Source organism: Prionailurus bengalensis, chromosome D4, assembly GCF_016509475.1.
Source record: "Prionailurus bengalensis isolate Pbe53 chromosome D4, Fcat_Pben_1.1_paternal_pri, whole genome shotgun sequence".
Taxonomy (NCBI): domain Eukaryota; kingdom Metazoa; phylum Chordata; class Mammalia; order Carnivora; family Felidae; genus Prionailurus; species Prionailurus bengalensis.
This window is the reverse complement of record NC_057359.1, coordinates 87,683,987-87,697,288: the sequence shown is the minus strand read 5'-3', so window position 1 is coordinate 87,697,288 and position 13,302 is coordinate 87,683,987. Positions and strand designations below refer to the sequence as shown.

Here is a 13,302-nt window from a genome sequence, read left to right as displayed (position 1 = left end):
AGTTGCCACCCGACCCTCACCTGCTACAGATCCCAGTGCGCCGCCCGAGCCTGGAAAGCAGTTTCAGAGTGGGGGGAACCGCTACACCGCGCCCACCGGAAGCGGCTCACTGCCCAGCACTTGGTGGCCGCTCCCTGACGGGCCCCCTGGCACACAGCTCGATAATAACAGTGGATGACGCCAGTCACCGAGTCAAAAGAGCCCCTCGTTTTCAACATAAAACCCCGCAGCTGCTGCCAGGAGCTGGGGCGCGTTTCACACCAGCCCGTTACGCGCCAGGCGAGCGCCCTCGCTCCAGCCCGTGTCACTTTCCATTATCTCGGCACACTCTGCCTCCGCCTTCCCGAGCCTGCCTCACCGGCTCGCAGCAGAAGGTCGACAGCAAACAGCCTCCGTCAATAGCCGGTCTAATGCCTGCTTTACAAGCTGTCACCGTCTGCCCGGAGCGGAAGTAAGGAGGGGAGGAGGGGGGGACAGAGAACGCACCCTGGGGGGCGGAGGGGTAGGCGCCCCCTCTCCAGTACCTATCAACTGTGAGCTGCCCCAGATGAAAGGCAGGAACTGAAAGTCGTCCAGGCCCCACACTCCCTGGCTGCCGGCTGGCTCCATCCTGTACGTTTTCTGGAGTTTCCGCATAACCTCGAGGTACCTGCGCAAGAGGGAGGTGAAAAAAGAGGCAGCACAAAGTAAAGAGCCGGCCTCAAGCCTTCTGCCACTGGGAGCTCATGGAGGCCAGAAATAGCCACCTGAGAGCGTAACTGGTCTCTATTTCAATTAAAATCCACACGCGTAAGTTATGCATCAGCCGGTACTCTCAAAATAATGTGGCTTTATTTTCTTCTCCCACGTTCAGCCTTCTTTTGGCCCAGGGAAGGGGGTTTTAGCACCATCAACTCCTGACAACGTGACACCCTGGGCAGGAGCCTCAGGCTCTCCAACTCTGGCCTGCCTGTAGGAAAGTGGCCGGGAGACAAAGCAGATCCTCTCCTGGGGCCTTTCGGCTCCCACCCTCCCTGTTCTCAGGGGCTGTGTCAGTTCTGGCATCTGGGGAGCTCTGGCATCAGCATCGCCAGAGGGGGGCCCAGAACAGGCACTGTCAGAGCGCTCCGGTGACCATACCACACCTGTGCTGCCGGGTAGGGGGTTTCGGGGGTGGGGCTGGGGGGGGGAGGTCAGAGTCCCACTGCCTGGGTTCAGCTGGCTGTGTGGCCTCAGTGATCAGAAGACAGCTGATTTCTCTGGGCCTCTGTTTCTTCGTCTATAAAACAGAAACGAAGGCTGCTGGGGAGATCAAGGGAGGGAGCTTTATGGCAGAGCCACGGAAGCATTAGCAGTCGGTACGTGACATTTCCTTCCCTTGTTCTTCCTTGAAACTGAACCTGTCAGTCCTTCTGTCTTGGGTGCCCCATCCACAGCCAGGGCTTGATGAGGACGGGCCGAAAGAAGAAAACAGGCGCTCAGGAGAGCCCTCCAGCACCCTGCCCTCAGTGTGACAGTGACAAGGAGGAAAGAGACCCACCACTGCCCCTCCTCTCACTCACCGATTGAACACCTTGAAGACAATAGCTATTTGGTCGTCTACCCGGAGCACCCCAATCTTGCAGAGGCAGCAGAGGAAAGCAGCAAAGGCTGCTTCATGTCCTGGGGGAGAAAAACCAGCTGAGGTCGACAGGCTTCCAGAGAAACGAGTGGGACTGTTCTTGATCTCACCAGAGCGCAAATCACTGATACCTGCCCCCTGCGGACGGAGGTCAACATGGAGATAATGGGGCCACCTCCCTTTCTAGAAAGACCCAGGCCCTCTTGAGATCTACCACTAATGTAATTCTATTCCTAATGGGCCGAGGCTGAGGACTTCTTAAACAGACACTTGCATTTTATTTTGTTTAACTCACTCATCAATTCTGTGCTCTCTACTGAGCACCTACTACGACAGCAGCCACTGTCCATATCAGGCACCAGGGAGACTTAAGTCCATGCCCTTGTTTGACAGTTTATGATCTATCAGGATGACAAACATTAAATAGATGACCACTTCTATAATTCTAGCTCTGAAGGAGGATGGAGTGATAATTGGAGGATATCACAAGGGAATCCTGACATAAGGGTTCAAGAAGGTTTCCCCAAGGAAGTAAAAGTGAATCTGAAAGATGAATAAGAGTTGGCAAGGCACTGGGTGTGAGGGAAGCAAGAAGAGCAATCTAACCGAGAAGAAACAGCATGTGCAAAGGTCCTGAGGCAAAAAAAAAAAAAAAAAAAAAAGGTATGTTCGAAGAACGCTAAGGCAGCCAGTGTGGCTAAAGCAGAGAGGGCAAGGGAGAAAGTGTAACAAGATGAGGCTGGCGATCAGATAGGCTTTTGCTGCCACAGTAAAAAGCTCAGACTTTATCCTAAGAGCAACGGGAGCCACTGAAGGCTTCCAGGCAGGCAACGCACGGTCACATCACAGGGTCAAAAGGCACCCCCTTCCTTTCCCAGCCATGTCAAATAGGAGTGGGCAGTACTACAGAAACCACTGACTGGATTCCGGACTGAATGCCATGGTTCATAGTGTTACCAAAAAGTATCTATTTGGAGGGAGGCAGGGAGAGAATGTTTCAGCGACTTCCTGTCCCATCTCTGTAGAATGAAGGTGCCTTCAGGGCCTGGGAAGCTTGTGAGCAGTTTCTCTCGCCTGCAGGCTTTCCCATCGCCACCCACCAGAGTCCCAGCAACCCTACTCAGGGGCTCTTGCACCCCTGAGAACGGAAGAAACCTCCCCACTTCTGACCTGGCCAGTCTCCCCTCGGGGTTCTTCCTTGTTGTTCTGAGTCAGGGCCCTACCCGCGGAAGTCCCCCAACACTTGATAAACCTGCTCCCCGGCAACAGGGGAGCAGAAGACAAAACCTCCCCGTGACCCAGGTCCAAGGGGGCCCTTCTCCCAGCCTGCCTCTACGGCCTGTGCTCCTCCTGGAGAACCCGAGCTGCAGGCAAGGGGAAGGCCCAAAAGAGCAGCCGCTCTCGGACTTGCTGCTTCGGGTCAGGTCAGAAAGCTGGGCCTACCAAAGCGGAGTCCTCCTCGGTTACCCCCACCCAGACAACGCTTCCCTCCTGAGGGGCCTGCCTCTCCCGGAGAACTCAACGCAGACGCGGGGCCGGGGAGAGGGCGTGCCACGATGCTGCCAAAGGCTACTGAGGTCCTTCATTTCGCAAGGGCCTGGGGAGGGGTTGCCTTGAGATATAGTAAGCACTCAATAAATTATTTTGCGATGGCGATAAGCTCACAGAGCTTGGCTTTACAAAGAGAACCAAGGCCGCACACAGACCCCATGCACGTGGCAGCAGCGCCCCCTGGTGGACCACGACAGAGCCGTGGAGGGAGCCCCAGGCCTCCCTGCGCCGCGACCCGGGGCGCTGCACCCAGCTGGCCCTGAAAGGCGGCCTGCTCAGAGGGCCCCCGAAACGAGCCAGGGCACGAAGGAAGCAGCCCAAAAAGAGGCCGCAGCGAAGCCAAGGAAACACGGAGTGGCGGGTACCTGTGCCATAGTCGATGCGCGTGGAGTTCCCCACGGACTCCTTTAGGTAAACGGCCACCTCGGGCACGGCAGCTGCCAGATGGGTGGGGACCACCGTGGCCACCAAGTTTTCTGCTTCCTGATAACACAAGAGACACAAAGTGGTGGCAGCAGATTAGGCAGCATCCCGGTGGGCAGGCACCCAGGGGCAGCATTTGGCTGGGGCCCGGCTGGCCACGCCAGGCCCGCCTGGCTCCCTGCTCTGACTGGCTGCAGAAAGAGGAGGAGGGAGACATTTCCTCTGATACCTCTCACGCTACAGAGAGACGACCTGGGGCGGCTTTTAGCCTGCTGAGCCTTCCTCCGGGGGACAAGGGTCTAGGACAAGATAGGAGGGGATGGAAAAGAAGCCATCCAACCCCCTGCCCCAATCTGGTAAGTCACTGACGTCCCCAGGGCAGCGAGGATGTGTGCCACACGTCCACCAAAACACGCGTGCGAGAATGGTCACAGCAGCATCATTTACCGTAGCCCAAATGTGGGAACAGCCCTCAACTGCAGTGTCCATCAGCAGCAGATTGTGGGCTGGTTATGTGTTGGGGCACCACACTGCAGCGGAAAAGAGCCACTGCTCCGCACAACACGGGTGCATCTCAGAGACGTGACACTGAGCAAAAGAAGTCACGTCTGTCGGCAGTTCAAAAACAGGTAAAACTGGTCTATGGGACAGAAATCAGAGGAGTTTGGGGGATATCAACTCAAGGAGGCATAAGGACCCTGCTAGAAGGCTGGAATGTTTTATCGCTTGATACAGGTGGCGGGTGCAAGAGTAAAAACCTAGGTTAAGCTCTATCGAGGTTGCAGACAGCCTCTCCTCTGCTGTCCTGCCTGCCGCTCCCTGGTGGTGTCGTCAATAAACTTCTATCTCCTTTAGAAAAGAAAGAAAGGAAGGAAGAAAGATCCATCAAGCTGTACAGCTCTGATGTGTTAAACTTCCTTTAAGCCAGTAACTCCACACAATCTTAAAAAAAAAAAGACCATGAGTCCAGAGGCAGCCCCAAGCTGCTCTTAGGCAGGGACGGTATTTTGTTGGGTCCTTGGGACTCCCCTCTGCTCCAGGCAAAAAACACTGAGCCAGACAAATCAGGACCCAAGTTTCTCTAAGTTCAGTCTATGGACACCCGAAAATCTCCTGGGGACCTGTGGAAAATCTGGCTTCCGGGTCTCTACCCTAAAGACTGTTTTTCCAAGGGCAGGGCCCAGGATCCTGCATTTTATTTTTTTGCTTGCTTTGAACAGGTATCACCGTTACACGATTCAAAAACAAACGCATTATAAAAGGGATGCACTGAGAAGTTTCTGTCCCCCTCCCCACTCTCCCCTGCCTTCAGAGAAACCACAGCTTTATTAGCCTCTTGTGCATCCTTCCAGTGAGTTTCTTTATGCACACTGAGCAACACAAACATGTCTTTTTATGTGTCTCTTTCCTGCCAAAAAGTAGCTCACCGCGTGTCAGAGCCCAGACTCCTCTTCAACGGAACAACAAATCCCAGAGCACCTTCCCCTGAGCTCCCGAGTCAGCCTCCTCGTCTTTCTCAGAGCCGCGTAGTACTCCAGGCTGGATCTACAAGCTTATTCAACTGATGCCCTGCACACGGACACCTGGGACATTGGAATCTATTGCTGATGCAAACGCGGACCTGATTACCAGCACTGTGCTGAGGAACGGGCCTCCACGGCAGTGATTCCCAGAAGACGGCCGGGGTACAGGGTAAATGCATTCGTATTTTTGGCAAATGGAATTGCTGTTTAACAAACTCCCCAGTGATTTTGAGATGCCCGAAGTCTCCCACACCCCTAGCCCAGCCCCCAAGCATGTCCCGGGGCAGCCTCACCTCGTCGAGTTTGGCATACCAGGTCCTGTAGGCCTTGTTCCCAAATCGAGAGGGCTGGTCCACCGGAGGGGTCTCATCGATCCACCTGTCCAGCGTGTTGAGAAGGGCGACCAGCTTCTCAATGGCCTGTGATGGACAAAATAGAGGGGGCCAAGCCACAATCGCTAGTGGCCTCCAGCTAGAGCCACAGAGCGAAGTCCCAACTGCCAGGGGACAATGACCCCTAGGCATGGCATTAAGTGGCATTCTCCTGGCTGTCCCCCTTTCTTCTCGACCATGCTGAATATGAAGGAGGGGCCGGGGGCGCACAGTGAGCTTAACAGAAAGGGACCAGCATGTGGCTGAAGGGACAGGAGTGGCTTCACCACCTGGTCTCCTAGAGCCAGCCTATCAAGAAGAAGTTGCTGGATAAGCAAGAACCCCAGTCCTGATCTTCTTCAGTACCTTGTACTGGGGTCTCCTGTTGGGTGCACGACACCAACTCGTCACAGAAAACAGGCATGTCAAAGCAAGAGGACAAATCCCGCTACCCGGGAATAAATGCTATTCACATTTTAACGTAGTCTCCCATTTTGTCTTTTTATAGTGTTTTCTACTGTTTCTCGTGGAAAGGATTTAAAGGCCGACAGACCTGGATTCAAATCCGCCTGAAAACGCCATCAGGGGCTGTGAGACACTGAGAAAGTGGCTTGAATTCTCAGAGCCTGTGTTTGGGTTTTTTGTTTGTTTGTTTGTTTAAGTGAAACGATGCTGCCATGCAATATGGGATTAGTCTCTGGTGCAGAACACAGCAATCTGACAACTCTGTAGACATCAAAGCTGTTTCGTCACCTCGGAAATGGGTGTGATGATAAACACCTCGTAAGGTTGGGACGGGACCACACCGCAATCCAGAGGCTGCCAGTGCCAGGCGGGGGCCGCGGCATACGTTTATACACACACAGGCTCCAAAACACAGGTCTCTCTCACACACACACACACACACACACACACACACAGAGATCTGCCAGTCTTCATAAAAAAGAAAAATGAAACACAGGTCATGGGACATGCACTGCCTTGTAGCCTTGTCAAGTGCCTCATGAGCCTCGTTCCGCCTCAACACGTAAACTCAATCTTACAATAGCCTTTAATACGCGAATAGCATTTCACTGCGCCAATGTGCTATAATTTTTTACCAAATCCCTCACTGCTAAATGCTTGGGTTATTTCCAAATATACGCTCACTCCCATCAACAATCTGCTAACTCCCACTCTGTGGACCTGCCGGGTCATAGGTACAAACGCCTGTGAGGCTTTGTAGGGCCGAGTCCGTGTGATGCTTTGTGGGGCTGCGGTGTCTGGGAGCCCATCGCCCTACACCTTTCCCACAGCAGGCAGGAACCAAGGCGTGGAATCGGTGCCGCAGGCCAGGGCAGCGTTAGCACACACGATGTTACTCAATGAGGAAACCAGGTGAGGCTATCCGAGACAGAGGTCTGGGAGGGCTAGCGAGAAAAGGGCTCCTTCTTGCCTGTGGCTTGCAAAATCAAGAAATGAGTAAGTAAATAGGCCACGACAAAAGGCTAGCAGAGGGCACAAGGGCAGAGCGTGTGCGGAGGTGGACAGCCCTGGGAAAGCAGACCTTGCCAAGAAGCAGGTCTTGCCTGCGTCCACTAGGCACACACAGGAACCCCTGATACTACGAGCTACCAGGGTGGGACCCACATGAGAAGCTGTGAGGAGGAAGGCGAGGCACGGTCAGGTCCACTGCTGTGTTGCAAGGCCCTGCAGAGGAACAGTCTGAGAGCTGGGGCGGGGGGGGGGGGGGGGCGGGGGGGGGGGGACGGGGAGTGGATTTGAACCAACAGAATACATGTCAGCCAGCGCCCCCACCCCGCACCCTCCCCGCCCACAGTTCCAGGGGCACTAAAGACACTGCGGTCCACGGCAATGGCGCCCCCTGGCGCTGTGCAACATGGCCTTGGCCTGACTGCAGCCATCCCTCACCTCCCTTTCTCTATGCTTGGCGGTGCAGGAGAGTAAAAGTTACCTGCAAGAGGAGAAGGTCCCTGTAGACCTGGCCGAGGCAGAGGGCCAGGGTGACTAAAGCTGCCCAGCTGAAATGTGACAGAAAGCACTGCCAAAGCCAGCTTTGCGAAGAACCAGGTCACCAGGAACCGATAAGGCCAGAGCAAGCCTGACCCCACGCAGCAACTGGGACTTAGGAGGGACGGCTCAGTAATCCTGGCCCCAGGGAAGCACCAGCCTGGCCAACTCCCTGGTGATCTCCGTGGTGGGCAAGGCACTGAAGGGGATAAAGAAGGTGCTGGGAGGCTGCGGAAGCCAGGCCCCAGCTGCTGGCTCGGCTGGGGCGATGAATAATTAAAAGGCTCCTAGCTCCTCCCGGAGAGAGGGCTTTCAGAACACAGGGGCTGCCTCTATTGTCTGACTGAGGCAGAGGGGCTGAAGGTGGGGGGGGTGCTGTGGGCCGGAGCCCCCAGGAAGGACAAACAACCATTTGAGCTACCCTCCGTTTCCCTAAACCAATGCTTCCTCTTGGATTTCACGGACCAGTACAATTTTCTCCCAAACGTTACCTGCCAGGGTTTTTTTTTTTTTCTTCTTCTTTGCCTCCAACTTAAAAATCCAACCGAACAGCAGCAAAACCAAGCCTCTTATCTACTCACATTTTACAAAAATCAGACACCTGAACCCCCAAAGATTATAGGACAGATAGAATCTCAAACTTAACGAAAGCCTTCTAAATAAATGCTGGTCTAGACAGCCTCATTACACTGCCCTTGCTTGTTCCCTCTGCTGCTGCTGGTCTGGAGGCCCCGACACCCAAGGCCGTGCTGCCCTCTCCCCAGCTGCCATCCCGGCAGCGGCAGCAGGAAGCAGGAATGGGAGGAAGTAGGAGCCCCGAGCAGCCCGTGGCCCTCGGCCCCCGTCTGTGGGCTGAGACCACATGCCGTGAGCCGCTCCTTCCAATGCCCTAACAGCTGAGGACAGGAGCCGGGAGGCCCCTGGAGGCCAAACTAGTCACCTCTGCCCAGCACATGAGAGGCAGCCCACGACCCCGGCACTGAGATGAACCCCACCCAGCTCAGGAAGAGCCTCCAAATGAAGCAATAACCTCACTCCTAGAACTCAGACCTGAGAAACAGCTAGTGATAAGACCTCACGATGACAATGTCACCCCCTGTGTGCAATACGCACCGAGCACTATACCAACAACCCTACGAGGAAGAGCTCAGTGAATCTCCCCCAGGGGCCATGACTAGGTCTGCTGGCTCCTCCGCCTACAGATGAAGAGCGAGAGCGTGAGAGGGACAAAGCCACTCAGCTCGGAAGGGAGAGGTTATCAAAACCCAGTCGGCCTGCCTCCAGAACCCAAGCACTTAAAGCATGCTGCGATCCCGCCAAAAGAACAGCTCCTGAGCCAGGACAACACCTGGCTGGCGTGGAGTCTACCATCAAAGTGTCAGGGGCAATTATGGGACCCGAGGGGGATTTGGCAGCTCAGGATCTGCCAGGGTAATTAGAACATCCCCCTGTAATGAGACTTCCTCCACCATACTTCCCGCCCACTGAGCCCAGCCCAGCTTCCCTCACCACAGGCTCAAGGACGAGCCCACTCTCTCCCGACCCACGAAATCACTAGTGGGCCAGCTCCCAGGAGAAGGCTGTCTATTCCCAGCACAGGCCTGGCTCCTCTCCAGTCACAGAACGAGACCTCAGCCACCCAGCGGCCAGTTACGGCCCAGGAAGGGGCAGCTCTCACGGGGCAGGGTGTGAGGGCCAGCGGGGCAACGCCAGCCTCGGGACAGGTGGAGAGACCCGGTCGTGACAGAGCCAGGCCTGGCCCAACAGGGTGGGACACTGAGAGGCCACTTGCACCCTGGTGTCTGAGATAAGAGTCTCAAGGTGACTACGGGCCAACTGGGATAGGAACTGAAGAGGCCACTGGAGGCCTGGGGCCCGGCCGTGGGAGACGGCATCCAGCAAGAGCTAACGGCCTGCAGGCCCCGCACCTCCCCGCAGCTCTCGGCCTCTCTTCACGAACACCCTGTCTCCGAAACAGCAGCCAGAGAGCACCCACCCTGCCGTGTGCACCCTCAACTCAACATCCCCACTTCCGGAAGGGTTCCTCAGGGAAGAGCGCCCACAGATCTATACGCAGAGATGTTCAGAGCAGAGACATTCAGAGCAGAGACATTTAGGGACACAACCTAGAAGTCCACAGTTAGGGGCTCTTTAAGCAAACGAGGGCCGGCTCGATGAGGCAGCCGTTTCCATGGTGGCAGAGGGACAGGGGGAGCTCAGAGGGCAGGTCTGGGTGACATTCCCCGAACTGTGCCCAGGGCTTCCCCGGGAAGTTGGGTAGGAGACGGAACATAGGCGGGGGTCAGTTCGCTGTTAATACGCTTCTGTTAGTGACCCTTTCGCTAACAGAAGTGAGCTCGCTTCCTTCATTTGCGATCTTTTTTTAATTTAAAAAGTTACGTAAAAACACCAGTTAGCAAAAATGCAGGCTATCAAGCGGCATGTTTAGCTTGATCCCATTTTTATAAACATACATCAATTCACAGATTGAACAAAACAGAACAGAAAAGATCGGCCATACAGACACCAAAACGCCAACCCGCACGTGTGCTTGGACGATCTCATTTTCTGCCCTGGCCGCCGTGGGCAGTGAGCACACGACTCTATGGGCTGTTTTGGGAGGGGCTCCCTGCTTGTGCCTACCTCAGAGACTTTGTACTCGAAGGTCAGCTTCTTCCCCTTCACACCTTCGTTGAGGGTCAGGATGAACCCGATGTAGTCAGCGTACGCCTACCAAACAAAGCGGGGGGTGGGGACGGGGAGAGGGGTGTCAGACCCACGGCCCCCTACAACCCGGGCCAGCCCCAGCCCCACCCGGCTACCGAAGCACCCCGAGCTGGCCCCGGCCCCCAGCCGGCCAGCAGCAGAGGTTGAAGGCTAATGCCAAACTCGCCACCACTACCCTCCATCCTACACGGCTGGCAAGCCAGTGACCGCAGTGACACCTGGACCCCGGGCCAGACTTTACTGTGCGCTCACCACTACTGGCAGCAGTTCCTTCACACAACTCCACGGGGCGGACCCGGTCACTCTCCCCATTTCATAGATGAGGAAACCAAGGCTTCAGGAGAGGAGACCCGCCCAAGGTCTCCTAAGACCGAGATCTCATTAGACGTGGAGCCAGGACCCAGCAAGGCCGACTCCAAGGCTGTGTGGCCAAGTGCTCAACGATTATACCCTATCACCAGGAGCGCAGGAATACTGGCAAGACCCGGTGGTCTTCCAGAAGTTTCCTCCACCAGACAGACCAGGCTGTCAGCCTGCAGTGCAGACCCCCTGCTCCCAGGAGAAGAAACTGTTTTCTGCCCACGGCCAGGTCTCCCGGCACACCCATCCCCAGCTTCCGTCTGGGCGCTCTCTTCCCCGTTGCTGCCAGCACAGGGGTTAAGAAAGCACCGAGGGGCGCCTGGGTGGCTCAGTCGGTTGAGCGGCCGACTTCGGCTCGGGTCATGATCTCACGGTTCGTGGGTTCGAGCCCTGCGTCGAGCTCTGTGCTGACAGCTCGGAGCCCAGAGCCTGCCTCGGATTCTGCGTCTCCCTCTCTCTCTGCCCCTCCCCTGCTTGCGTTCTGTCTCTCTCAAAAATAAACAAACATTAAAAAGAAAAGAAAAGAAAAGAGAAGAGAAGAGAAGAGAAGAGAAAAGAAAAAAGAAAAGAAAAGAAAAGAAAAGAAAAGAAAAGAAAAGAAAAGAAAAGAAAAGAAAAGAAAAAAGAAAAGAAAAGAAAAGGAAAGAAAAGAAAGCACTGAGGTGCAGGCCCCTGAAGAGGGAATTCTGAGAGCAGGTGACTTCGGTTTGGTCCTGTTTCCTCTTCTTCTCTTTCGCCTCCCATCTCCTTCCTTCCTCCTTCTCCAAGCCTTAAGGATGCCAGCAGCAGCCACAGCAAGCCCCGAGAACTGACCACTCAGTGTCTAGAAGGGAGCATTCCCGCACCAGGCCTTTCCTACCGCCCGTGGAACGGCAACAAGTGGAAATGAGGGGTCGCAGAGCAGGTCTGAGCCCTCGGCCCGCCGGCAGCTAGCATTCACGGCCATTCCTACAAACTACACCGGGACACAGAGACAGGAAGCAGCAAGGGGCAGTGTGGCCCTCCGTGGCCCCTGCTCCCGCATGGGTCTGGGTCTCTCGACCAAAGCTCCGGTCATTCTTATAAACGTGACACGCAAGGTCTCCACCAACACCACCATCCTCGTCACTGTAAGAGTAACAACGCTGCCCGCCGCTCAGCGAGGCTCACGGATGCCTAGCGCTGAGCCAGGTACTTTTTGGCCTTTGTGTCACTATGGCCTCCAAACAAGCCCATTTTATGGTAGAGGAAACAGGCTTGGCCAGGTTATGCAAGTTGCCTGAGTACAAGAAAAGGAATGGCGGCCCTGGGCTTCAACCTCTGACCTCCCTGGCCCCAAGCTCATGCTCTTGGCTGCTGCACTCTGCTGCCTAGTGAAACAGCGTGGGTCACGGCACAGAGCCATTCATCCACCCACAAGAGGCCCGTACACTTGACCGACAGGCGAAAGGCTTCTATCCAGTATCGTTCAACATACACTCCAGAAGAAAAAGTAACCAACACTTCTCGAAAAATGTTGGTGCCTACAATGGGGTCAATGACTTTACCTACAAAGGACCAAAGAGTAACGATCTTAGGCTCTGCGGGCCCCAAAGTCTGGCTCACAAATTCTCGATTCTGCCCAACTCTGCCACTGTATTGGGAAAGCAGCCATGGAAAATACTTAAACAAATGAGACTCACTGTATTTCAAACTTTATTTACAAAAACAGGCCAGGGGCGCCTGGGTGGCATAGTCGGTTAAGCTTCCGACTTCAGCCAGGTCACGATCTCGCGGTCCGGGAGTTCGAGCCCCGCGTCAGGCTCTGGGCTGATGGCTCAGAGCCTGGAGCCTGTTTCCGATTCTGTGTCTCCCTCTCTCTCTGCCCCTCCCCCGTTCATGCTCCATCTCTCTCTGTCCCAAAAATAAATAAACGTTGAAAAAAAAAAAATTAAAAAAAAAAAAAAAAAAAAAAACAAAAACAGGCCAAGGTCCAGATTAGATGAGCAGGCAGTAATTTGCTGATCTGTGGCCTAAAGCATAGCGGCTCCCAACCCCTGGGTCTCTGGAGGCAGAGGACCCGGGAGTGAATCCTGAACCTCATCCCAACCACTTACCAACTCTGCCACCTTCCTAAATTTCTTTATCTCCTGGCCTCAGTTTTCTCACCTTCAAAATGGGAGATGACCACTGAGCCCACTTCCCAGAGTTCTTGTGAAGATTAAATGAGCTAAAAAGATAATAATAATAATACTTGGCCCACCATGAATACCCAATCCTCCTTGGAAAGCATCCAGGGGGAAGGCAAGGAACTAAAGTCACATTTGGGGGTAGACTCATGGTTTTCAACCCAGGCGATGGGGCTCCCAGGCAACTTCTGACAATGTCTGCAGACATTCTGGGTTGTAATAACCAGGGGCAGGGGTGCTCCTGGCATCTAGCAGGGGGAGAGGCCAAGGAAGTTACTAAACACGCTGCAAGGCACAGGACAGCCTGCTACAACAAAGAATTATCCGCCCCAAGATGTCAATAGTGCAGAGGTTTAGAAATCCCGAGGTAGAACCACCGAGATGACAAAAGGACTCAAACTGTGCCCTTTGAGCAGACGAAGGGACTAAGGTGTTGATCCTGGCAAAGACTTGGTGGGGAAACACAATACAGAAAAGACATGTTAACCATCTCCAAATATTTAGAAGGCAAGCTTGTGAAAGAGAAGCCAGAAGGCTTGCACAGCTCCAAGAAAGACCAAGCACGGCAACGCTGGGTGGGGGTGCAGGCT

The 13,302-nt window shown here is 54.7% G+C and overlaps 1 protein-coding gene across 1 annotated transcript in view; it reads right to left on the bottom strand.

The window, feature by feature from the left end:
• The window catches only part of PTPA (protein phosphatase 2 phosphatase activator), a 30,913-nt gene that overhangs the window by 11,201 nt on the left and 6,410 nt on the right, over positions 1 to 13,302 (bottom strand). Inside the window, exons 3-7 of the mRNA XM_043566156.1 lie at positions 10,122 to 10,208; positions 5,391 to 5,516; positions 3,517 to 3,634; positions 1,542 to 1,641; positions 525 to 649 (exon numbers count right to left, since the gene is read on the bottom strand). Of these exons, the coding sequence (XP_043422091.1) occupies positions 525 to 649; positions 1,542 to 1,641; positions 3,517 to 3,634; positions 5,391 to 5,516; positions 10,122 to 10,208 (556 nt within the window). The remainder of the gene's footprint in view (positions 1 to 524; positions 650 to 1,541; positions 1,642 to 3,516; positions 3,635 to 5,390; positions 5,517 to 10,121; positions 10,209 to 13,302) is intronic.